This window comes from Lepus europaeus, chromosome 5 (genome assembly GCF_033115175.1).
Source record: "Lepus europaeus isolate LE1 chromosome 5, mLepTim1.pri, whole genome shotgun sequence".
In the NCBI taxonomy this organism is placed as follows: Eukaryota; Metazoa; Chordata; class Mammalia; order Lagomorpha; family Leporidae; genus Lepus; species Lepus europaeus.
Window position 1 is genome coordinate 58941377 of NC_084831.1, and position 24901 is coordinate 58966277.

The 24901-nt window shown below is 39.8% G+C and overlaps 2 protein-coding genes across 10 annotated transcripts in view; one reads left to right on the forward strand and one right to left on the reverse strand.

The window, feature by feature from the left end:
* DNAI4 (dynein axonemal intermediate chain 4) overlaps positions 1–8403 on the reverse strand; it is a 90258-nt gene extending 81855 nt beyond the window's left edge. The window contains exon 1 of the mRNA XM_062193386.1: positions 8271–8403. Within this exon, the coding sequence (XP_062049370.1) occupies positions 8271–8317 (47 nt within the window). The 5' untranslated portion in view covers positions 8318–8403. The remainder of the gene's footprint in view (positions 1–8270) is intronic.
* Positions 8404–8579: 176 nt separating this feature from the next.
* The window catches only part of MIER1 (MIER1 transcriptional regulator), a 68660-nt gene continuing 52338 nt past the window's right edge, over positions 8580–24901 (forward strand). The window contains exons 1-5 of one of the 9 annotated variants that reach the window (XM_062191507.1): positions 8580–8702; positions 9782–9882; positions 12846–12919; positions 24011–24035; positions 24186–24222. In XM_062191507.1, coding sequence (XP_062047491.1) covers positions 8636–8702; positions 9782–9882; positions 12846–12919; positions 24011–24035; positions 24186–24222 — 304 coding nt within the window. In that variant the 5' untranslated portion in view covers positions 8580–8635. Of the gene's footprint in view, positions 8703–8972; positions 9028–9052; positions 9180–9781; positions 9883–9977; positions 10020–12842; positions 12920–14127; positions 14262–24010; positions 24036–24185; positions 24223–24901 lie in introns of those variants that run through there. The other 8 variants (XM_062191501.1, XM_062191497.1, XM_062191502.1 and 5 more) reach the window with 8 other exon arrangements.

Below are 24901 nucleotides of genomic sequence, written 5' to 3' on the forward strand. Positions count from 1 at the left end.
TTCAGCCATTGTGGCCAGTTGGGGAGTGAACCAGTGTATGTAAGACCTTTCTTTCTATCTCCCTCTCTGTCTGTATCTCTGCTTCTCAAATAAATACATACATCTTTACAAAAAAAAATGAGTAAATGAATTTCATTTGTGTACTATTTTGAATTTATGCTTTTTTTTTTTAAAAAAGGGATTTATTTATTTAAAAGTCATAGTTACACAGAGAGGGCAGAAACAGAGAGAGAGAGAGAAACCTTCTATCTCTTGGTTCATTCCCCATATGGGTCACAACTGCCAGAACTGGGCTAGGCCAAAGCCAGTAGCAAGGAACTTTTCCAGGTTTCCCACGAGGGTAGCAGGGGGCCCAATCACCTGGGCCATGTTCTGCTGCTTTTCCCAGGTCATTAGCAGGGAGCTGGATGGAAAGTGGAGCAGCCAGGACTTGAACCAGCACCCATATGGGATGCTGACATTGCCCGTGACAGTTTTACCTGCTACATCACAGCATCAGCCCAAAATGTATGCTATTCTTAAGTATCCTACCCTATCCTCCTTCCTTCTGTTTCTGAAGGACTTTATCACCAACATCTCTAAAGAAATAAAAATATCAATCATGTAAAAAATACTTCAAATTATGTTTCTACCTTCTTTAAACTCTTCTTTAGACTACTACAAATTCATCTCAATCCATCCTTTATTCTTTCCTATTTCAGTAAAGAACTACCATCGTTATCTAAGACTCATATTTTATCTATGTTCTGGAACCTACTCTCCACCAATAATTCCAGGTCTCCTGTATCTTATTTCCTTCTGGCTGTTCCCCATTAACATTTAATTATGCTACAGTTCTCCCTTCAACTTAAAATGTGTTCCTTTATCTATGTCTTCCTGCTATGGTCTGAACAGAATTTGGCTACCCAACTCAAATAGATATTTGAACCCCTATGTCATGAGTTAGTGGTGCTAGTTGAGTGGAGACTTGATCCAATTATGGTGTTTAGGAAGGGGCCCTAGGCACTGAGGATCTGCCTCTGAGGTGGTTCTCATGAGGTGGCCCAAGCTATTGTCTGCTTCCTTGTTCACTATGTTATTATTCCTTCATATACACTCTGCTATTACTTTCTTCATTTTCACCAGATGGCTGAACCAATGGAGCCCACCTGATTTAGGAGGGTGAACCTCCAAAACTGTGAGCCAACATAAACCTTCTTCCTTCCTAAGAAGCTTCTCTCAGGTATCCGTTATAATGACAAAAATCTGACTAATACACTCCTACCTAATATAGTATCTCCCCTTCCTTTCACAGTCTAATTTCTTAAAAATATTAGCCAATAATACTGTCTACTTCTTTATTCATCTTATTTGCTCTATAATTCACTACAATCTAGCTCCACTCTCTCCTCTCCAATAACACAGTGTCATTAAAATCATCTACTCCTGCCGGCGCTGCAGCTCACTGGGCTAATCCTCTGCCTGCGGCTCTGGCACCCCGGGTTCTAGTCCTGATTGGGGTGCCAGATTCTGTTCCGGTTGCTCCCCTTCCAGTCCAGCTCTCTGCTGTGGCCCGGGAGTGCAGTGGAGGATGGCCCAAGTGCTTCGGCCCTGCACCCTCATTGGAGACCAGGAGGAAGCACCTGGCCCCTGGCTTCAGCTCGGTGGTGCGCCGGCTGTGGCAGCCATTTAGGGGGTGAACCAATGGAAGGAAGACCTCTCTCTCTCTCTGTCTGCCTGTCAAAAAAAAAAAAAAAAAAAAAAAAAACATCTACTTCTGAGGTCGGCATTGTGGTGCAGTAGGTTAAGCTCTCACTTGTGACACTGGCATCCTATATCAGAGTCCTGGATGGGACCACGGCTGTTCTGCTTCCAACCCGGCTCCCAGAGAATGGCTCAAATACCTGAGGCCCTGCCACCCTCGTGAGCAAACAAGATGGAGTTCCAGGCTCTTGGAACTGGTTTATACCAGCCCCAACAGTTATGCCCACTTAGAAAGTGAACCAGCGGATGGAAGACCTCTCTTGGTCTCTCCCTTTGCCTTTCAAATAAATAAATAAAAATCTTCAAAAACTTACCAGTGTAGCCTTTGATAGTTGACTACTCCTCCTTCTTAAAATTGACTTCTGAAATTGGTTTCATTTATACTGCAATATCCTATTCTTTAATCTTCTTCAAACCTCTAATCACCTGACTCTCTATTTCCTAATAACTAACCAGTACCTTACAGATTCTCTAGTTAACCCAGGATTCACAATTCACCTGTTGAACTATTCTTTCACCATTACCTCCACCTCTCTTATTTTTCCTTAAAATTTTGCTCTACTGTCCTTACAAAATCCTGTTCCAGTCTCTTTTTCCTTTATTAGTTTCATCTTTTGTAGATTACACAGGTCCACATCTGTAATGTACACTATCTGGGTAAATTTACTAAGAATCCATGTTTTCAATGATCACCCATATTCTGCTTCCTAATGGCAGGTTAGCTTAATTACTACCTCCTTTCTCCCATCCTCAGACGATTTTACAGGCTGAATCACTGGATCTCTCTCCAAAACAACTCATGTCACAATTCTTGAGTATTTCAACATCCATGAAGGTTTCCCTGTAATACTTTGACTTCTTAGCTCTTTGAAATCTTCTCACATAAAGGATTTTGCTTGCCTTGCTACTTTAGCCACTTAGTTCCCTAGCTATACACTTGACCTTGTCTTCTGAAATGTCAACCATCGCTTCCTATTTTCCTAGCATATACACCCTTTTAAATCTCAACTTCAACTATCTTTTGACCCTATTATAACCTCTAAGCCCTTGGTTCTAGCATGTTTTACTCCCTCATCTACCCCTCTCATGCCATCTCTTCCCTCTCGGCTTAAGGATATTATATTTGATAGTAATTATTTTAAAATATATTTAAAAGATTTATGTGTTTATTTCAAAGGGGGGAGTAAAGAGGAAGAGAAAGAGAGAGAGAGAGACAGAGAGAGACAATATGAATATGTCTCTTATCTGCTGGTTTACTCCCCAGATGTCCTGACCAGCTGCAGCAGGGCCAGGCTGAAGCCAGGAGCCTGGAACTCTGAATCTCCCACATGGGTGGCAGGAACTCAAGTAATTGAGCCATCATCTGCCACTTCCCAGGCACATTAGTAGGGAGCTGGATCAGAAGTAGAGTAATTGGGACATTCTGATATGGGGTATGGGCATCCCAAGCAGTGGCTTAACCTGCTGGACCACAAAGCCCCAACCAGATATTAATTATAATCTCTTCTAACTTATATTATCACGCCTCCTCTCTGTTATTTAACTATACTTGTTGGTAAAACCAAAACTGTGGTTAATACCATTTTTTTTCTTACTCTGAGCCTATATCTTTGTATTAACCACATTTCTAGCTTCTCTAAACCTGATGTTTGAACATGTGCCCTACACAAATAGGTCACACACATCTCATTCTGAACAACCTGATAAAATGCCAAATTACTTTAGCCTCCTGCCTCCCTCATTGCCCTCTTCTCCCCAAACTCAGGAGAAGTCCTCCTCCCAGTGGTCCACTTTTAAAATACAAACCAACCAAAATCCAGAGTCTACATTCCCAACCACCTCCCTTATGGGACTCTGGTACTCCAGGTCCCTACATCTGCCAAATGCTAGACCAATATGTTCAGCCCATAAACCCCAGAACCTACTAAAATTACTCAAAGCAGCCAATTCTAAACCTGTTCATCCTGACACACCCATTCCTTTTGGCAGAAATCACAATAAAGTTTCTTCCCCACATTTCCTATCACATCCCTCTGCCTCTTGACAAACCTCAGTGCTGCCCTTTGTGGCTTTCTGTGGTGTGACATGCCTCTTCCTTCTGAGAACAGTAATAAACTATTTTTTTTAATAGCAATCATCTCTGGAACTAACCTCTAAGTATACCTTAAAATTCATATTGATAAATTTTTATATCTTAATGTGTGCAACTAAATGAAGTAGGAAAAAAGCACCAAACTATGATGAGTAGGTCCACTTTAAATTATGATCTTTAACTTAACCTGCATCCTTAATGTGCCAGCAGCAATCTGTATTTTCTTTGTTAATTTTCTACTATATTCTTGAAGGTCATTATTTTATACCTCCTTTTTCCTCAAGTATTGATATCTCCTATCCCATTTTTGCTTTCAGCTGATTAAAGGAGAACACTGAATTAATCAGCTAACTTCTACAGATGCTCATTGTCACATCTATGGATCTGCCTTTGTGTCTATATTCTGTATTTCTGGTTACTCTGGATAAATTCTTCATTATTTTAGCTTAGGTCAATCTTTCTATATGTTCTCTAGATTCTATTTCTTATTTTTGCCTACTCAAGGACATTGCTCTAGTAATTCTCTAAGAGTTTTTTCTCTTTCTACTAGATTATTCCTTTCAGCAAACATACTGGTATTTCTCCCATCTTAAACAAACACACAAAAAAATCTTGACTTAATATATCCCTTCAGCTATCACTCACTTATGTTTCCTTTAATTATAGCAACTCTTGGACCCATAAATCGAGGAGTCTTGAATATGCTGATAGAAAATATACTTTATGAAAAAAATGACTTCCATTTTTTGACTAAAATAAAGTACCAACTCACTATGACATGTCTGGACAGGATAAAGTTTGAGGCATTAAGCAGAATAAGGAACTAAATTAAGAGATCTATCAGAGCAACATGAATTTAAAAAAATAATAAAGCAGAACAAACAGTTAATTAGTGGTGAAGCTTGGGTCTAAGAAAGGTGAAATCTTTGAGGCTTTACAAAAAAATTGGTGGGACAATTCCTGAAAGAAATCAGCAGCTAATGAATGGTTAATTCATTTTTTTAAAAAGGATGAAATGATGTTGGGAGAAATTAACCTTGTTCATGCCTTTATTGAAGAAGATTAATGATTAACAGCAGAAACAGCAACCAATATCATCGACATCTTCATTGGTTCACAATTATGACTAAAGGATTTAAGAGAACAGCCTTTCTGCTCAATGGGGGCCAAAACTATTGTTCCCAGATCAGCTGCAGACAAGATCAGAGTTTTCTATGGAAATTTCCAAAAAGTAGGATCAAGACCTTGAAGAATTTCTTTAAATAATTATAAGAAGTAAAAACATGGCTTTACTATTAGGATCCTAAAGACAAAGCACAAGCCACGTGTTGGCTACCAAGTGGAAGTGGTTCAGTCAAAGCAAAAGCAGACTGGTCAAAAGCAAAGGTCATGGCAATAGTTGTTTGTAATGCTCCAGGCATTTTGGTTAGTGATATTCCAGAGGGCCAAAGAATGATGTCATATGCTTATTATAAGAGTGTTCTGATAACATTAGCCAAATTTTAGCAGAAAATACCTGGGAGATTTTCCCATTCTCCATCATGACACCGTTCCTGCTCATTCCTCTCTTTAAAAAGGGTCAATTTTCTGAGAATTTCAAGAAATCATTAGGCATCTACCTTTCATTCTCACTCGACTCCTCTTTTTGTTGTTTTGTTTCTTTACTAATCTTAAAGATGACCACAAAGCCCATCCCAACAAATCTTTTTTTAAAAATTATTTTGTTTGAAGGACAGAGTTAGAAACCGAGGAGGGAGGGAGGGAGGGAGGGAGGGAGAGAGAGAGAGAGAGAGAGAGAGAGAGAGAATATCAATCCACTGGTTCATTCCCCAAATGGCTGCAACAGCTGGAGCTGGGATGATCTGAAGCCAGGAGCCAGGAGCTTCTTCCAGGTCTCCTATGTGGGTGCGGGGGCTCAAGGACTTGGGCCATCTTTTGCTGCTTTCCCAGGTGCATTAGCAGGGAGCTGCATGCATGGGAAGTGGAGCAGCAGGGACACAAACCAGTGCCCACATGGGATGCTGGCACTGCAGGTAGGCCCTTTAACCCACTGTGCCAGAGCGCTGGCCTCCCTGATAAATCTTTAAAAAAAAAAAAAATCTGATTAATGTGCTAAGGGCTGTAATGAAAAAAGTAGATAATGTTAAAGAACAGATGGGTAACATAAACAGATGAAAACTTAGAATGAATCAAAAGGAAATGTGAAATATAAGGAATTGCAGTAAAAGAATTGGTCAGAGGAATGGGATAAATGGTTGAACAAGGAACCTGTTGTTTTTGTAAACCACAATGGGAGATTTATCCTATATTATTAAACCAACAAGAAAAACTGAATGAAGTAGAAAATTGATAAATACATGCTTTATGAAGTTCTTTTAAACATCTGAATTAGCTCTTAAAAGGAGAAAGATGAGAAATAACATATTATCTCAAGCCAATAGGTTATAAACTTCAGTTTCTATGAAATTTTAAATAGCATGGCTGCCTCAAAAAGTGTTATATTATTTCCCATCTCCTACTTTATACTTCAATAGTGGTTAATGTATTATATTTTAGAAATTTCCAAGGGAGTTTTCCTAATACTCTTAGCTACTATGAGAAATGTATGATTTTTAATTTATACAAATTGAACTAAATTTTTTATATTTCCATGTTTAAAGGTAGAAACAAAAACCATACAAAATGAGAAGTAACTAGTATTACTGATCCACATCCTCATCCATTTCTTTGTTCAGTCAACAAATATTTGCTGAGTATTTCTTCATTATAGGCGACAGAACATTCTGTTCATTCTAGGCAATAAATAAAACAAAAATCTTTGCCCTCAAGGACTACCATTCCTTCATTGGAGATGTATTTTTAAACAAGTATATACCTGTAAGCATAGATTTTATTGGAAAATTAAAGCAAAGGCAAAGGATTAAAATGCTGGGAAGAAATTCTTTTTTATGTGCATTGGTTAGAAGAGTCTGAAACAGTGACATTTAAAAGAAAGTAAATTATGAGATTTTTCTGGGGGCAAAATATTCCAAACAGCAAATGCACAAACCCTGAAATGGGAACATACTGTGCTTGATGTGCTGTGGAACAATATAATTAGCCAAGGGTGAAGAGTTCAAAGTCAGTCCTGCTGGGCCCTTTAAGAATGTGAGCTTTTACTCGAGTGAAATAGGAAAGACTTAAGGATTTTGAGCAGGGAAACCAGAGATTACATATGGTCTTGGCAAAAGGATTACATTTAGGCAGCTACTGCAACTTGCTAATGACTTCCTGGGAGTGATAGTCTAATTTATGTTGCAGATAAAAAAGATATTTGCCGATGCAGTGGGATATAAGTGAGAGGTGAAGGGTAACTGTTTTTCACCTGAGTAACTCAAAGAATGGAATTTGCCATTTACTGATATGGGAAGCAACAGCAGAGTAAACTGGAAAAGAGGGGGAAATAAATTCAGTTTTGGCTAATATTGAGATGTCTACTAACAGAAGAGACGGTTTTTTTTTTTTTTTTCCGTTTTCTTGGGAGAGGCTTTACTTTGAACTAAAGACTTGTAAATTACTGGCATAGGTGATTTTCAAAAGCATAATAGTGGCAAGAACAGGTTTAAGAAGTAACCTCAGTGAATACTCCAGTATTTAGTTATGGGGGAGATGAAGTATCAGCAAAGAAAACAGGGAACAGTAGTGCTGCAGACACCAGACAGAGGGTTTCAAAACTAAGTGATAATGAGATCAAAATAGCTGATGAGCCCGTTTAGAATGAAACTGTAAACTGGCCACTGCACTTGGCTAATGGCTATTGTGGACGTTCATAAAAGCTGTTTTGGTGGAGTGGCAGGATTGACAAAAAGCTTGAGTATCTTATTGAACAAAGAACACAAAGTTCTCTCACAAGAGCTTTCAACAAACTGCGCTTAAGAAAGACTGAGCTGGGGGAGATGGGAGAGATGTTGAAGTTTCAGAAGAGAGAACAAAAGAGATCCAGAAGTGTGGGGTCGAGTGAATGAAATGGGAAACTTCAGCGTAATTTCCCGGGCAGCACCAGGGGATCCTTTAGTTACAAGCGAGCGCGACAAATCCCAAGAGCTGTGTGCTTTTCTCTAGTCTTGTTCAACTGCTGCAGAACAGCAGGACGTTGCGACAAGAGACGAGTTTTAAAGTGGGATGGTGTGAGGACAGGGCAGAGAAAAATCGTCCGGTCTGGTGGCTCCCAAGCCGAGACGCCCACAGAACGAAGGCATTCAACTTGCGAGCGTAGCCCAAAGAGAACCCGTCTTTTCCCAGGGCAAGCGCAGCAGTTAGTTTTTAAAAGACTCCGGTAGGGCCAGGAGCCTCGGACGGAACCCAGAGCAGAGGTAAGGTGACCCCTTCCCAAATCCAGGGGCGGGTCGCTCCGGGACCCGCGGGGGTGGGCTTCGGTGTCGGCGCCGCAACTTACAACCCGAGGTTCGGCTGCTTGCGGCTGTTTGTCGGAGACAAGTACATGGTGGCGACTGGCTAGGTAGCGGTGGTTCACCGCTCCCCCTGGCTGCTCCGGGAGCCCCCGTCCCCAGCCTCCCGGCCTCGGCGGCTCCGGCCGAGCACCGGAATGTTTGCCGGGCGTCATGGAGACGGCGGAGTCCCGGCCCAACAAGCGGCCGCGCGGTTGGCTGGCGGCGTGAGGCCGAGGAGGAGGGCGGAGGCGGAGGGGAGGGCAGAGGGTTGGTGGAGCGGGAGGAAGCTCCGGCCGACGACTAGGAGGAGGAGGCGGGCGGCCCTGGCCCCAGGCCCCTCCCAGGCTCTGAATCTCCCGGCTGCAGGCGGATGGATGGGGCTTCTTCAGGCGCTGGCGGCAGCAGCGAAGGTGGCGGCGGCAGCAGCGGGAGCGGCTGTAAGTGCAGCCTCCACAAACCATCTCTCCCCTCCTACTCCTGTTGGGGGTGACGGACTCCTGAGGTGTCCTCAGTCCCCTTTCTCTCCTTCCCCTCCCCCACCGCAGAGGACCGCCCGGAAGACCCTGAACTTCCGGGGAGGGGCTCCCGGAGAACGCGCACGGCTCGCTGGCGGCGCGGAGTGGCGCATGCGCAGCTCGCCTCTCCCGCCCACCGGCTCCCTCCCCCCTCCCCGCCCCTTCCCAGCCCAGTCTTTTTGCCTGCGCTGTGGCGGCGGCGCGGCTCTTCCCCGGCGTCCGCGGCGCGCTGCGAGTCCGCTGCGGAGTGAGTTCGCCTCGCCCGGTTCGCATCCGGCCCTGTCTGCGGTCGGCCCCTGATCCCGGGCCGGGTGGGGCTAAGCTGACCACCCCGAGCCGTGGCTCCTCCTCTTTTCCTCCGTTTTTCCCTCAGTTGTGTCTCGCACTGCAGCCCCTGTGGTGAGCAGGCTCCTGGGCCAAGCTGCCCTTTACGGAGGGACTGAGGGAGGGAAGAGAGACTCGCCCAGGGCCTCGCTGTGAGGGAACAGGGTGTTACCAGCGCCCGGGAGGAGCCCCGGAACAGGCGCCGGCCCCCCTCTGAGTAGCCTTGTTCTTTCACTGGTAGTGGAGCCGTCCCTGGCCTGGAGCCCATCTCCGGTCCTCCTGTGCTTTGTGACCTTGGGCGAGTCACTACACCTCTCTGGGCAATAGTGTTCGCTATTTAAAGCCTCCTGCAACGCTGAAACTCTGCAATTTGGCAGAAAAATGTATGCAATTCCAAGACTGGCCTGGCTACCAGAGGCCACGTAACCGAAATGAGCCCGGAGTCGAGTAAGCCTTTGTCAATCAGGGGTGGAGTGAGGCACCCTATTGATGAAGTCGCGTTTATCCCCGGTTACAACGTGTGTGACTCAAGGCTCATTGATGTTTAAAAATTGCCATGGGATCCTTGTCCTGATTCCCGGCCATCTTTTTCAAGCGGTGACAGGGAGTGAATGGTGAGCTTGTGGTGTCCGCGTTTCTGTCTCACTGCTACTGAGGCTTTCTTTCCTTTGATCCAGATGGTGTGGTGGCTCGATTCTCCCAGTGCCTGGCTGAGTTTCGGACGTGGTTAAGAACCAACTGGTTGAGGTTCAATGCAGACAAGACGGATGTGATGCTGGTAGGCAGGGGGCACACTTGGAGATGAAGGGAGGGAAAAAGCCACACGCCCTCAAGTCATTATAAGTATCCTATTGCTCTTCTTACATGTTCCAGGGTTTGAGAACTTCTGATGGGCCAGTAATTTCCAGAATTTGGGTGAGATGAAAATTATGTCTCAGTAATATTATAACTGTAAACACATCCGTTTGTAATATCCTGATAAAATGGGTCCAGTGAATAAAAGTCTTGGTAAAAATTCTGAAAAGAAAACTACACCTGTTCTTGAAAGAGTCAAAGGTTTTATTAGTGTTTTAGGGTGGTGGTAATAATACAAACCCTACTAACCAAAAGATGCTGACTGTCGCATAGTTGTGAGTCTTTCAAATGTAATGCATTACTGCTTTGCAACCTGCACTCTGTCTAGTAAAATAAAGGTCAATTCAGTTTACCTAAAATGTCGTTTTTAAAAACAGTGTGAAGTTTTTTGGTACTTGAGTATTTTGAACCAAAGTAGTAAGTATCCATAGATTTTAACTGCCACCGTTATGAAGATAGGGTTTAGACTGTCACTTTTAAATAAAAATTTCAGGAAATAGCTTACAAAAAAACCTTAAATGATTCATGGACCCTGAAAATCATTAGCTATAGAATTTGTTTTAATGTGTTGCTTTTATCTATTTCAACCAGCCCTAGAGTTCTAAATTGCATAGGTAATTTTTGAGTTGCATAACAGGGTTGTATAGTGTATACATTACTTGCATTTGAGTCAGGTATTGCTACTGAATAAAAGGTTCTATTTCTTGGGTATATGTAAATTGCTAAAGAATTTTATTGATTAGTCTAAGGCACTGAAGTAAAATTGTAACCCAAAATGCTTTTGTTAACAGTGAAATAACAGCTTTGATTGTGTTTATGTGTGTTTGTGTGTGGGCGTGTGCATGCCTTATAGCTGTTATAAAATTGTTTAATGATTTTTGAATGGAGGATTCAGTAAATTGCTTAAAAATAATTTTCCAATATAATAGCAGTTTTGAATAGCTTGATGCAATAAAAATTCATATTAGTTTGCCTGAAAGGAAAAAAATGAGGCCTTTAGATGGGAAATATGAGCTAAAAGAGGCATTTATTTAGGTTTTTTATAGTGATTTTTTGTTTTGGGACATAAACCACAAACCTCATATAAAATCGGAATTAGCCACCTTTTTAGTTTAACTTTAAACATTTTACTATACTATCTAACAGAATTGCCATTTTGAATATCATTAAGTAATATGAAGTGTAATCATTTAAACAGATCATATTTAATGGTGAATTTTCTTATGCCTTTAGCTCTGTTATGCCCTATTTTCAGCTCTTTTAGGCTTTAAAGATACACTTTTTGTTAAACCACGTATAAATATTGACTGTTTGCATTTGAATACAAGGAAAATATCTGTTGAATTAATCCAAAGTGCTGAAGAACTAAGGGTAATGGATGGAACTAACAAGGAGGTATATTCAGACTTAATAAAAGGAAGAATGCTCCAAACCAAACATTTGGGGCTTTTTTTTTTTTTTTTTTTTTTTTTTTTTTTAAGAGCAGCCTTTTCATGAGATACAGTGACCCAGTTAGAGAGTGTGTTAAACATAGACAAGCCTGGTAGGAAATCATGATGGGAGATACCCACTCATCAAGATAGAGAATTGAGTAGAAACCCCGAAGAGCCCACCCAACACCAAGCTTCTATGACTAACAAATAGTTACTTATTTAAATTTTTATTTATTTGAGAGGCAGAGAGAATTCCCATCTGCTAGTTCACTTCTCAAATGCTTGCAACAGGTCACCTCAGTCCAGGTTTCCCATGTGGCTGGCAAGACCCCAGCTACTTGGAGCTATCACCACTGCCTCCCAGGTCTAGAATCAGGAGCTAGACCTCGGAATTGAACCCAGGTACTCTGATGTCTAATGTGGGACATGGGCTTAACCTCTCTAGGCCAAACACCCACCCCAGTTTTTTACGTAGTTGATATTGAAGAAGGTAAGCAAGATTTTGGAGAAAGACTTAGCCTTTCTTAAGCTGGCTCCAGAAATGTTTACAGATAAATATATCACTGCAATACAATGAGAGTGGATGTATACAGATTCAGTAGTAATGTGTACCTTGACTTACAGTTTTAGAGCTGTGTCTGTTTACCCTTACAACATCTAAATCTAAGAAAACCACTGAACCCACATTTCTCAAAAAAGGGAGGAGAAAAATGCAGAGAGAAGCTTTGAAAGATGCCATCTAAAGTTAGAAATATTGCTAGGCGATAAATTTATAAGTCATTTAGTAGTAAGGTGGATACTCATTCAAAAATTGCTCAGGTCTCTGTTGTCCTGACAGTTTCAGAATCCATTCAGTAGCTTAAGGGACCGCTGCCCTCTGCTCTTGATCACAGTTGGAATTTTTGTTGCTGGCTTAAGTGAATTATCAAAGATTCATTGGACTTAAGCCAGCAAGTTGTTGCTGTGTCTTGTATCTTAATAACACTTAAACATTTTTCCTTTTGGTAGCCAGCTATATACTGCATATATTAGCTTTTGTGTTTTACTGGAAAATCTTCCTCCATCCCTTTGGTATACAACCCGAGTTTCTAAACCTCTAGGCCCCTTATTGTTTTTATCTGTAGCCACCTCAGGTCCATTCGCATCCATTGTTCTTTGCCTTCAGCTCTTTTCAGCAAGTATATCAAGTGAAAACTGTTTGGATATGAACTAGTTTTTAAAATAAGGCATTTTTATTTCAAGTCCAAAGGACTAACATAATTCAACAGAGTAACTGTTAGAAACTATATAACCATTCTAGGATATTTACCCCTGCTAAGGAATTCTGAAAAACACATTTTCTTAAAAATGAAATGAAAATACGATACAGTACAGTTAATAGTAAAAATTGTTTGTAGACTTGGGAACCTTAAAGTTTTCCTTTCTCTTCTTTCCTTTCCTTTTCTTTCAGTAGAAAATGTGCATCAGATGTTTATATTTAATTGGTTTACAGACTGTCTGTGGACTCTTTTCCTGTCAAATTACCAGGTAATGTCCTTTCACTTAGCAGCTACTTCATATACCTGTACATGCAGTGTATTCATGCACAAATTATTACTGGGCAAGAGTGTGAAGTTATTGTTGAATCTTTAGAAATAGCAAAATGTGTGATGGAGTCTAGCATTTTAAGAGAATACAAGTAATCTAAGAAAACCTCCCCTATATTGCATTATAGGTATGGATTTTAAGCAAAATTATGTATGTACACATTTATGCAACATACCGAAGCCCTGGCATCACATTATTTCAGGGAATTAATGATTCTCATAATTAACTGAGTGATTTTGGTAGTCATTTTTGAAACTACTTTAAGAACCACCCTTAGAAATTAAAAAAAAGGAAAAACGGTGTTTTGAATAAGACATTTTAATTTCTGGTTTAGTAAAATTTGTCAGTGCTTGTTTGAGTATCGCTTTTGGATTGGCCAGTATCTGCCCTAGTCATGGAAGTGAAACATCTTTGTTACCTCAAGGCCATTGAGCCAGTATATTAAACTTCCAAATTGCGGCATTGCAAAGAAGTAGTTTCTCCGTGGTTACAGTCAACTAGATCATTGTATATTCATCAAAGAACAGCTTTTCAGTACCTTACAGTTTCAAGTTGTGTCTAGTGCAAAATTTGAGCCTTGCACAACTATTTTGCCAGGGTGACAGAATACCTGAAAAAACTCCGTAATCTCTGCTCTCACCGCCCTGAAGGTTTTGGGGATTTGGGATTTTAACATTTCCTGTTGGGAGTCAACCAGGAGAGGAATATTTGTCATTTCAAAGTGCAGTTCGTGCCGCTGTTGCATCACAGCAACATCCGTTTTCCTACAAATGCACTTTAAAAAAGCCCCAGACGTCAAAGAGAACCTGTTTCCCCCGTACTCCGTCAGCGCCTGACGCGGCTCCCGGGGCCGCCGGCTCCCCCGAGCCCTCCCGGCCCGCCGGGGCCGACCCTCAGCCCGGCCGGGGGCGGTGTCGGCGCGCGGACGCCCGCCTCCCCCACACCCACCTTGGCTCCGCCCACTCCCCCCGCCCCGCGCGCTCTGCCGCGGCCGGGAGGGCTGGCCGCGGGGCCGCGCGGGCGCGCGTTCTGGCTCCCGCGCGTGCTCGCTGGCCTTTTCCCTCCAGTCCTGCACAGCCGGGGCGCCGCGAGGGGGCGGAGTGTGGTGTGGTGGGCGCGCTCGGGCGGCTCCTGCGCGTTCCCGCCGAGGCCGCGGCGGCGGGAGCGGCGGAGACGGCAGCGGCTGGAGTCCCGTTGCCGAGTCTCACATCCGGGTTCTGGCCGTGACCCAGCTGCGGCCGCCGCGGAGATGTGACCCGGCAGTACGGCAAATATGGCGGAGGTAAGGGAGCGAGCTCCCCTCCCCGTCCCGGAGCCGGGCGCCCCCGGGCTCTGGTCGGGGAGGAGTGGAGTGGGCCTGGCCAGGAGAGGCCCGGCCCTGCCGGCGCCACTGCCCACCTGTTGTCCGGAACAGGCCACGCTGTGGGCGCGAGCTTTGCCGGGAACTTAGTTGGGATGGGTCCGGGGGTAGCAGGAAACGGAGGCGTAGTTGGACTTAGGGGGCAGTTTGAAGGGTCGGGAGGTGCGCAGCAGTGCGGGCGGCGGAGGAGGGCCAGCCTGTAGGGGAAGGGGTACTGGTGGCGCAACTTGGCCGGCCGGTGCGAGGGGCCGGGAGCGGAGCTGCTGCTTCCTCTTGCGAAGTTTCTTCCCTCCCTGGCCGAGATGCTGTTGCGCCCTTCCGCGTCACCCCCGCAGCCACCCATTTACTTCGCGAGGAAAACCCAGAGCGGCCTGTGAGAACTTACTTTCTTGATAGTGGAGCAGCTAACCTGGCCGCCGCCGTCCAGCCCTGGAGGGTGGGGAGTCGCCCCTTTGCTCCAGTTTCATCCTCGCCCCCCATCCCCCCCCCCCCATGCCTTCACCGCGCAAAGGTAGAAGCTCAGTTGCTTTTCCATCTTTCCCCTCTTCACTTTCCGGGCTTGTTTTTGTTTGCTTTTTCACCCTTCCAAGTCAAAGCTTTTTTTTTTTCCCCCTCTAATAAAAGTTTTCCTTCTTTGAGATACATATATTTGTATAATTTTTTGTTTTGTTTTGTTTTGTTTTGGTCTCTTTCCTCTTCTAGTAGGCAAGTTCCCAAAGCCCCTTTCTTCAGTGGTAGGTGTTTTACATATTTGGACCTCAGATCCGGTGGGTAAAGAATCACTGTTGGTGTGTGATCAGTTGGAATTTGTATGTGCTACTGAAAATTTTAAAGTGTTTGGGTCTGATTTAAGCCTTTAAATAAACAGAGGAAGTTTTATGGAGTTGTTTTGTTTCGTTTACTTTTATTCCTTCACTTGTGGAAGGATTTCGTTTTTCGTTATCCCCTGGAGTTGGAAATTATATATTTGGACTTTTCGGTCTCTTATGAGCTAGGGTACTCTATAAATATTTTTCTTGTTTGAATTGCTATTTTCATGGTTTCAGAGGCACCCAAAACAGATTCAGGAAGTTGGTAATTTTATGTAGTGATGGCTGCTTTTGTCAACACAGTGATATCCCTTTTAAGTTTTGAGATACAGAAACATGTTTAGTTATGGTAACCTTTTCATGTTACTGTTGAGTGAAGAAACCTAATGGTTAATTCTTCTGGAGTGGCTCTTATGGTATTATTTCTGCTTTCTTTATCGAAACTGGCTTTATGTTTATGTCCTGGATTACTTACTGTTTAAGGAGAAAGAAATTTTGCTCTGGTAGATTGTTGCTAATACTTTTTAAATATATTTGATATTTCTAATTTGCAGCTAAATTTAGGTCTTAGATTTGACTCTTCGTGGTTATAAAAATGTAGTTAAAGGCATATGGGTTGGAGAATAGTATTGCTGTTTCATTTCTGTGATTAGATTCATTTCATTAGTCTTGAGAGACCCAGATTTTAGTCCTGGTGAAGTTCTTAACTCTTGATTTCTTTCTTTCATATGTAAGGGGGAGAAATAGTGGGTAGCTAAATTTAAATATATTTTGTCAGTTAGTCTTCAGTGGGCCTTTTTTTCCAGAGTGCCCATTAGATAAGCAGCGTTATGCTGTGTAGGTAGTGTTTCATTCCCTAGTGCTGCTGCTGATGGTGGTTTGAGCTTTAAGCTGTATAGTCATTCTAAGGCAAGATGCAGTTGAAGGAAAATAACTTACTGTGTGAAAATACAGTGAAATTTCAGTTTAAGGAAGCCATCACAAATGTTACTGCCTAGAGTACTGGGGACTTTGTATATGTATTAACATTTTTTTTCTCATTTCAGAAATTAAAGGTGATTGTATTAGGGTAAGATAGAAGGAAAGCAATACTTAAGATCACTAGTCATTTCCTAATATTTTCTAGTATTTTTTTTAGTTTTCTTAAACATTTCAACACTTGAAGAATGAAGTTCTCATGTTTTGTAGAAATGCATGGGTAGTTCAATTTGGAAGTGCAGAATCCTGGATTTTGCTTTCAGTGTATTTATTTAATTCTTGGTATCTTTACATAATTCATCTTTCGAATTCTTCAGTTACCTGTAGATGTTTTATTTATACTGAATTTGGAGGCAGAGTGGTATAAACTTCTTGCTCTACATCCTAAGAAAAAAATGTAAAACTGGTGAAGGGTTGAAAAAGTAGAATTAATTTATATTTTTCCTGGTCTCAGTACTTTCATAATTAGAATGATTTTGAAAACCAATATTTTCAATAAACTAGATGAAGGGGGAAGCACTTGGTTTATAGAGTGCTTTTACTTACCTTAGTGAGAGCTTTTAGTTGATTGATTTTTGTGTGATGCCAATGTAAAGCATGTGGCAAAATAATTCATATGCTGAATTGTTGCACTTTGGATCGAGTAGATGTGAGGATTGAAGATGACTGGTGAAATAACAGTAAGGACAAAGCCATTTATCTTTGATAAATCTGAGGGGAAGCACAGGTTATTGAAGAAGCATGTCTCCAGAGAAAAAGACAGGTATTAGGCTTCTGGGGTTTTTGTTGCTGCTGTTTCCTCTGAGAGAATGACCCTGACTTTGTTTTTCCAGAAAAATATTTAGTTCTTGAATACAAATTACTTGAGATTTGAATACGGTGTACTGATTTTATACTTGATCTGATCATCTCAGTCCATGATAGTATGTAAGAGTATTTGTTCTTAAATTGTGGTAACATTGAAAATATTTAATATGCTTAGAAGAAATGCACATGTTCTGTTTCTTAATACTTTCTGGTCATACTTCTCATTGTTTTATCCCCTAAACTTATTACTGACTTTCTTAAAGGAGGCTCTCATAGTCACACTAAAAAGAGAAAAAATTATAGGCTAGTCAGAATTTTAAGAACGCAATGAGTGATAGAAAAAAAATAAGAGGAAGAAATGGTTGGTCCTTTGGGTCTTATAAGGAATGTAGCATAGGGACCTTTGGGAGTGAACAATTTGTCTTTTATTTCAGAGTTTGTAAACATGTGAGGGACTTTTTTCTATAGGAAAAAAAAAAATGAAATAGCCATAGCACAGTGCAAGACCTACCTTTCACCTAGGTCACAATTCTCTGGATTAAGAAAAAAAGTTTAATGTATTTAGTTCATGTAATCATTTTAAATATTCTAATATTTCTAAAAATGATAATCTACTTTCATTATTACGTCTGTCCATTCATTTATCTTAAAAACAGACTCCTCCCCTAGCACTTTTTTGAATGTGCCTGGATTTTGTTCTTTAAGGAAGTAGGAAATGTTGAATGTTATTTTTTAAAATGTTTTTAATTCGTATTAAGCAAAATTTGTTTCACTGCAATGAGTTTAAGCTTTAAATAATTCTCTACACTGGTAATGATTCTTTTTTTAGTATTTATATTTCAGAGTTAATAAGGTTTTAATCCAAAGTACTCAAAAATACCCTTCCATGAGAACTCTGAAAAGTTTAACTCAGAGTAAAAGTCAAAGCACTTGATAAGGTGGGAAAGGTTTAGTTGGAGAAATAACGAAGTGGATTACTGTAAAATAATTCTGGTGAGACTTATCAGTTTGCCAAATAATTCAGGAATAAACACAACCGTTAATGTTTAAAAGATTTTCAAATGGTTTTGAAATTCATTGGCGTGATTGCACTTTTTAAGTACCAGTTCTTGTTTGGAGCACCTTTTTTTTTTTTTTTTTTTTTAAATTTTGTGACTTAAAATAAGTCAGACTGTTGTCATTATGCTTATGTAGTTAATATGAAATTTATAAAGTAGAACCCCAAAAGCTTCTTTGCAGACTGAGGTTTTTTTCCTCATAGTGCTAGACTGTTATAATACATCCCATCCATTTAGCTGAGTACTCCTTAGTAGTGTTTTGATTTTTTGAGCAATTCATAATAAAAATGAAATACCTAGGTCTCAAAGAAAATTGAACTAAACTTGAAGAAACTAAATTTTTTCATCACAGAGAAAGTGAAACTGAACTGAGTTTATATAATTTGTTTTAGGTTGCACAATTAGTGTGTGATATGATTAAGACTTTTGAATTCCTAGTGCTATTTTCCATAATGCCATTCTAGTCTAAATTACAACTACCGTGGTAAATTTGCTAATCTTAGCTCATATGCATCCTTTTTTTAAAACAGTATCTTCCAAATTGGCAATCTGTTTTTTTTTTTTTTTTTAAGGTTTATTTATTTATATGAAATGCAGAGTTAGAGAGAGAGAGACAGAGAGAGAGAATCTTCCATCAGCTGGTTCATTGCCCAAATGAATGCAACAGCCAGGGTTGGGCCAGGCAGAAGCCAGGAGCCTGAATCTTTTTCTGGGTCTCCTATTTGGCTGCAGGGGCCCATGGGGTTGGGCCATCATCTGCTCTCCCAGCTGCATTAGCAGGGAGCTGGATTGAAAGTGAAGCAGCAGATCTCGAAGTGGCTACTATATGGGATGCCACCATCGCCCCCTAAGCCACAACACTGGCCCCTCCAATGCATGCTTAACTTTTTTATACTTAAGCTTTTTTGAGTGTAACATCCAAGTGACAGTCTTGAATGGGGGCTGTGGGGGAAGGGAAAATAAGCCCCTTGGCACAGTACATTTCACCTTTCAATTTGGAGTAAGATAGCTCCTTCCTGACTTCTATATCCCCATTTTCAGAACTATGAGAATCGGACTTAGAGAGGGTGATAGCAGCGCTTAAAGATGTGATAGTTGAAGTGGTTTGAGGGGAAGAAATCATTTTGACAGTTAACTCACTGAAAGTGAGCTTTGGATTTCTTGGAATAAAAGGGTCTCCTGATTACTTTGTGGTTTTACTACCTTAATTTTTTTAAGAGGTAAAACGCTAGTTAATCTTTCACTCTGTCCCAAATTATAGGTGTTTTTTTTTTTTGTTTTGTTTTGTTTTGTTTTGTTTTTGGTATGAGAAATTTCCTTCCATGTTGTAGAAAATTGTGAAAGATACATTTGAAAGTATCAGGCATTGAATTTTTGTTACAACTGTCAGGAACTTTATCAACTAAATGATACAAATATGTGAAATATGTGGGTGAAGGTAACTTGCTGTAAAAGTGACTGGAATTTATCTTTTGATTGTCTGCGTATGTGTATGTGTAGTGTTTTCCATCTGAGATTAAAGTGTGCCAAAGAAAATTAATTTTCCAAAATTATACTTAAAAAATAGCAATTACTGTTTTCTTAAAAGAAAATAAAACTGGTTCAGAATTCCCCAAGATAATCCCCACTGCCTTTTTTTTTTTTTTTTTTAAGACTGAGTAATGTATGAACATGGTTAGAAAAGCCCAGTAGTACAGAAAAGTCTAACATGGGAGGTGAGGGGGAGCTGCCTCTCCCTGACATGCTGCCCTAGAGGTACCTACTAGTGTATTGTGTGTGTTCATTTGGGGGACATTTTTAATACATATACTATCCCAATTTACTCCCTGATTCTGTACTGTTTTCTTTATTCCTAATTTTTTTCATATTTTTTCTTAAAACACTAAGAAATCTTTCTCATTCTTTTTAATGGTTTCATAATCTTCCATTATTTGAAATAAGTGTAATTTAAATTGTTAAGTGATAGACTTTACATTTCTTACCTTTTTGCTATGAGCAGCATTGTTGTAATGAATGTTATAAGCATGTTGATATACTTTTTTAGGTAAATTCATGGATAAGTTCATGTTATCAAAATTATTTCCAAGTGGTTGAAACAACTCAGGTTTTTTCTAACAGCATATGACTGCAGATTTATTTTTTGCTGTTATTTGAAAGGCAGAGCAACAGAGAGAGGGACAGACATAGAGATCTTCCATTTGCTGGTTTACTTCCCAAATGGCTGCAACAACCAGGTCTGGGCCAGGATGAAGTCAGGAGCCAGGAACTCCATCTAGGTCTTCCACAAGGGTGTCAGCAACCCAAGTACTTGGCCCATCTTCTCCCTTCCTAGATGCATTAGCAGGAAACTAGATCTGAAGCTGAATAGCCAGTGCTCTATAGGATCCTGGTGTGGCAAGAAGCAGTTTAACCCACTGTGCCGCGCAACACTGGCCTCTTGAATACATTTTGATCCCAAATTTTAATCTTCTTTTCTGCTTAAACTCTACAGTTTAAGTCTTTCTTTTTAGGGGAGAAACAAAAGCTATTACTGTAAGTATTTGTTTATTTTGTTCTTAGTTCTTTCTTTACCTTTCTGATTGACTTTAGTAATTAATAGTAGATCTTGCATGTCTTCCTGGAAGGTATTGTTAGATACCAGCTTCTAAAGAGACATAGCTAACAGTGTCGCTGTGCAGGTAAATTGCATTCACATTTAAACATGCTTTGAACTGATGAAAACCATTTTAAAAAGAAAGAGAAAGTGAGAAAGAGAAGAGAGGCACAGAGAGAAAAATATTTATATTGTTTTTCTAGTAGATAATGGGAGGAACACTGAGGAGTTAGAAGTTGTGGGTTTCAGGTCTGCTTCACCGAACCTTGGTCTAGTCACTTTATCTCCCTGGGTTTACTAATCTATAAAATGAGGTAGGTGGGTAGGTATTATTGCCTGTTTTATGATTGTGCTCCAGTGACTATATGCATTTGAAAATGTGTAGCACTGTATAAGCATAAACTAGTGCTGCTGTTATTTTATACCTAATAAAAATTGCCCTCTTTGCACACTGAAGCCTTCTGTTGTAACTATATTCAACTTTTGTCTTGAAATACATTGTTGTCCAGTTGCACAATTTAATATTTAGAATTTGAGTTATTTTCATTTGCCAGTTTTCCAGAAGCTTATCTTTGGTTTAATTGAATATAGTTCACTCCTCAAGAAACTTAGCTCACTCTTACTCCCCTACTGATACAGCAGAATTTATTTTGTACATGAAATATTGAAATGTATGTAGATACTAAGTGTATCCATGGACCATACATCCCCTTTTCCTCTCTTCTGTGTCTACACATACCTTCAGTCAAGTCATAGTTTGAAAGATTCCTGTATCCTTAAAGAAAGTTTCTAAATTGATTTGAGAGACAAAATGAGAATTCCCTACTGCTGGTTCAGCCTCCAAATTCCTGAGATGGTGACCAGCCAGGAACTCAACCCAGGTCTCCCACTGCAGCCTCTCAGGGTTTGCCTTAGCAGGAAAGGAATCAGGAGCCAGAACTGAGTATCGAATTCAGGTACTCTGATGTGGGATGTGGGTATCTTAAACACTAAGCTAAATGCTAGTCCACATTAAGGTTATCTTTGAACACAGGCTGTTCCCTATGCTGGTTATACTTGGAAATGCTACCAATCTTAAAAATATTCTGATATCTTATGAATGGAAATTAGTTGAAGCTTTTTTCAGAACTTTGGTAACTATTTACTAATAAAAAAAAATCAGTGTGAGTTTTATTGACATTTGGTACTGTGAGGCCTTCTGCAAACTGAAGTGTAGGGATGCCCTTTGCAATTCAATATCCCTGTTGTTTCTAATACCTAACATCTGTAAAAACATACCTTTTTTTGAATAGCCATTTTTAATCAAAGTCTTTTATCAGAAGAATGTTAAATAGAATAACTATGGAGTTCTAAAAAAGCTAAATTCTCAAACTTTTAAGCTCCTAAATTCTAAGAAATACCAGTGTTTTTTTATGCCATGCAGGACTGTTCCAAAAGTTAACTAAAATGGGAAAGATGGGCTGGCATTGTGGCATAGCAGGTTAGGCTACCACCTGGGACGCGGGCATCCCATATGGGTGCTGGTTTGAGTCCCCGCTGTTGTATTTCCAATCCAGCTGCCTGTTGATGGGCCTGGGAATGCAACAGAAGATAGTCCAAAGTGCTTGGGCCTTGCACCCAAGTGGGAGACCCTGATGAATGAAGCTGTTGGCTTCAGCCTGTCCCTGCCCTGGCTGTAGGCCATTTGCGGAGTGAATCAGCAGATAGAGGATTTCTGTCTGTCTCTCCTTCCCTCTGTAACTCTGCCTTTCACATAAATAAAATCTTTAATAAAAAAGAAAGGAAAGAAAACAAGAAAAGCGTTGTAAAGCTGCTTTCCGTGGATGGTGAACTTGGGAGCAGGTGAAGGTGGTCATCGGCATTGCTGTGGCCTTGCACAAAGATTTTGCTTACACTTAGGAAGTACACTGTAACTGTCTGAAATATAAATGAGTTAATATTTTTAAATATTGGTTTCCTGTGTAACAGTTTGTTTGGTGCTGAAATCAGTTTTGAGCCGGAAATGTGTAGCTCTGCCCAAAAGATGTTAAGCAAGTTGGAAACCCTAATGATTATGTTATTCTTTGCATCACCCTATTCTTCAGCTTTCCATTAAAATAATTTAATTAAAAAATAGGACTATATTGACTGTGCTCTGGCAGAATAATTTGTAAATAATGATAGTGGTGTAACATTGGAAATATTTAATACTGGATACTCTCTTTTCATTAGAATGATAATGCTGCAAGAAAGAACCATTCTCTTCTAAGAATTTAAAGCAAAAAATAGGACCTTTGAGAAAGTGTGCCTCAAGAACTTGATGTAAATCATCATGCCATTCTTACTACATACCATTATGTATTTTATTATGTAATAGCATCACAAACAGTTTTGAAAATGGAACCTTAGTACATTGGAATTTGACCTGATTTTTAAATTTTAAAGAATTGGGCATTTTCCTCATTTCTGTTTTGTTTTCCTTGCTTCTGTACCCCATTGTGTAGCAGAAAGAAAGAAAATACTGTAATATCCCTTTCTCCCTTTGGTAGTGCTTTTGGCCTTCCATCATCTCTGTCTTCTAATAAGCATGAAATATATGGCTCTGAATGAATTGGCAAAATTTTACTTCTAAGAATAACATCTTTTGAGTTATTGAATTTGTCCTTAAGGTGTTTGTGTTTGTAGTTGATTTGTTTGTAATTCTGGATTAACTAGATTAAGATAAAACACAGCCACACGCTGTGAAGTGGCACCCACTAAAATAAGTTGCTACCAGTTTACTCTTTCAATTTTCCAGTAGCTTTTAGTTAACTTTTATGACAAGTAAAGTGACAAAGTAGTAGAAGGAACATTGAAATTGGATTCTGTGCAAGCTTCCTTTAGATAATCTAACTTCTCTAGGCATTGGCTTGAATGATTGCTAACAGTAGTTTAAAAGTATGTTTTTTATTCCTAAGGTTAACTTTAATATAGTGTTCAGTGCTTAAATAACATTTTAATTTTTTCAGCCACTTTCTTACAATCTAATATTTAGTTAAAATAATTTCTTAAATTGTTCTTATCTCCCTTTGACACACATTTTTGTAAGCCAGAGACCAGTTTGATTGCAAAGTGTATGCAGTTTTTTCTAAATTGATATGAGAAAGTCTATTTCAAAAAATCCTAAAGATCTAAAAATCCTACCTCTTAAACCACATTCTTGTATTTGCCTTTAAAAATCTGAATCAATTTCATATTGTCTTAGTTTCTAAATTTAGAAATGTTTTGAGTTCTGTTTATATGTAATGAAGGATTTATGCAAGAAGTTTTAATATGTCTTACCTAATTTAGATATTAAAACTTCCTATATAGTTTTTAGTCTCATGTTAGCATTGGATGATTCCTTTACTGTTTGTGAAGATACACAATACAAAAATGCTAATTTTTCTTCTTTTCTTTCCTCATTAGCCATCTGTTGAGTCTTCAAGTCCAGGTAAGTATTTTCCTGGATTTTTATATTTATACATATATAAATATATATATTTGGCTAACATTTGTCCTATTAGTTGCATAAAGGCTAGAGGCACTAGACTATCATCTGACTTGCTTTTCTTCCAAATGCTTCTTTTCTCTGGGGAAAAAGAAATGGATGAAATATTTGACAGCCCATGAAAGTACAGGTGAGGCTGCTGTGAGTTCATCATCATGACTATTTTTGGGTTCTCTTTTTTCTTTTTCTTTCTATGAATTGCCATATGTATTTCTTACAGTTTTAAATTGTTACTTGGTTTGAAGTATATATGAATTTTTTTAAGAGATCAGCTTAGTAATACCTACTTGTGTAGGAAATGGAGTTTTTATTTTTGAGAAAAAAAAATCAGTGTATTTACTGAGGGAGAGGAAAATAAAAAAATTCAACAAGTCAATAATGATCTAAATCACTGACATTATTCTCAAATATGAATATGATCAAGTTTAACCTTTGATCATGTTTCTATGATTTTTTTTTATTCTTCCTCACGTAATCTACAGATTATTTTCCCCTAACTTAGATACTGCAAACTTGGGAGCTTTGGACCATTGTGGGCCACAAATAGTTTTATTTGCAATATTATTTAAAAATTAAAATATTTCATATAAATCAAGGTTGAGGATTTTCATATCAATTGCATCACAGGCATCACTGAATATTGTATTTTTACATGGCAGTAATTGGTTGAATTTAAATAGCAGTGAGAAAAGAGTTAGGAATTAGTCTCTTGCCTTGGTTTCTAAGGACTTTACCAAGAGAAGTGAGAGTTGTCCTCTGCATGAGGTATACAGGTTAAAGAACAGCCCAGTATGGCAGGTTGAAAAAGG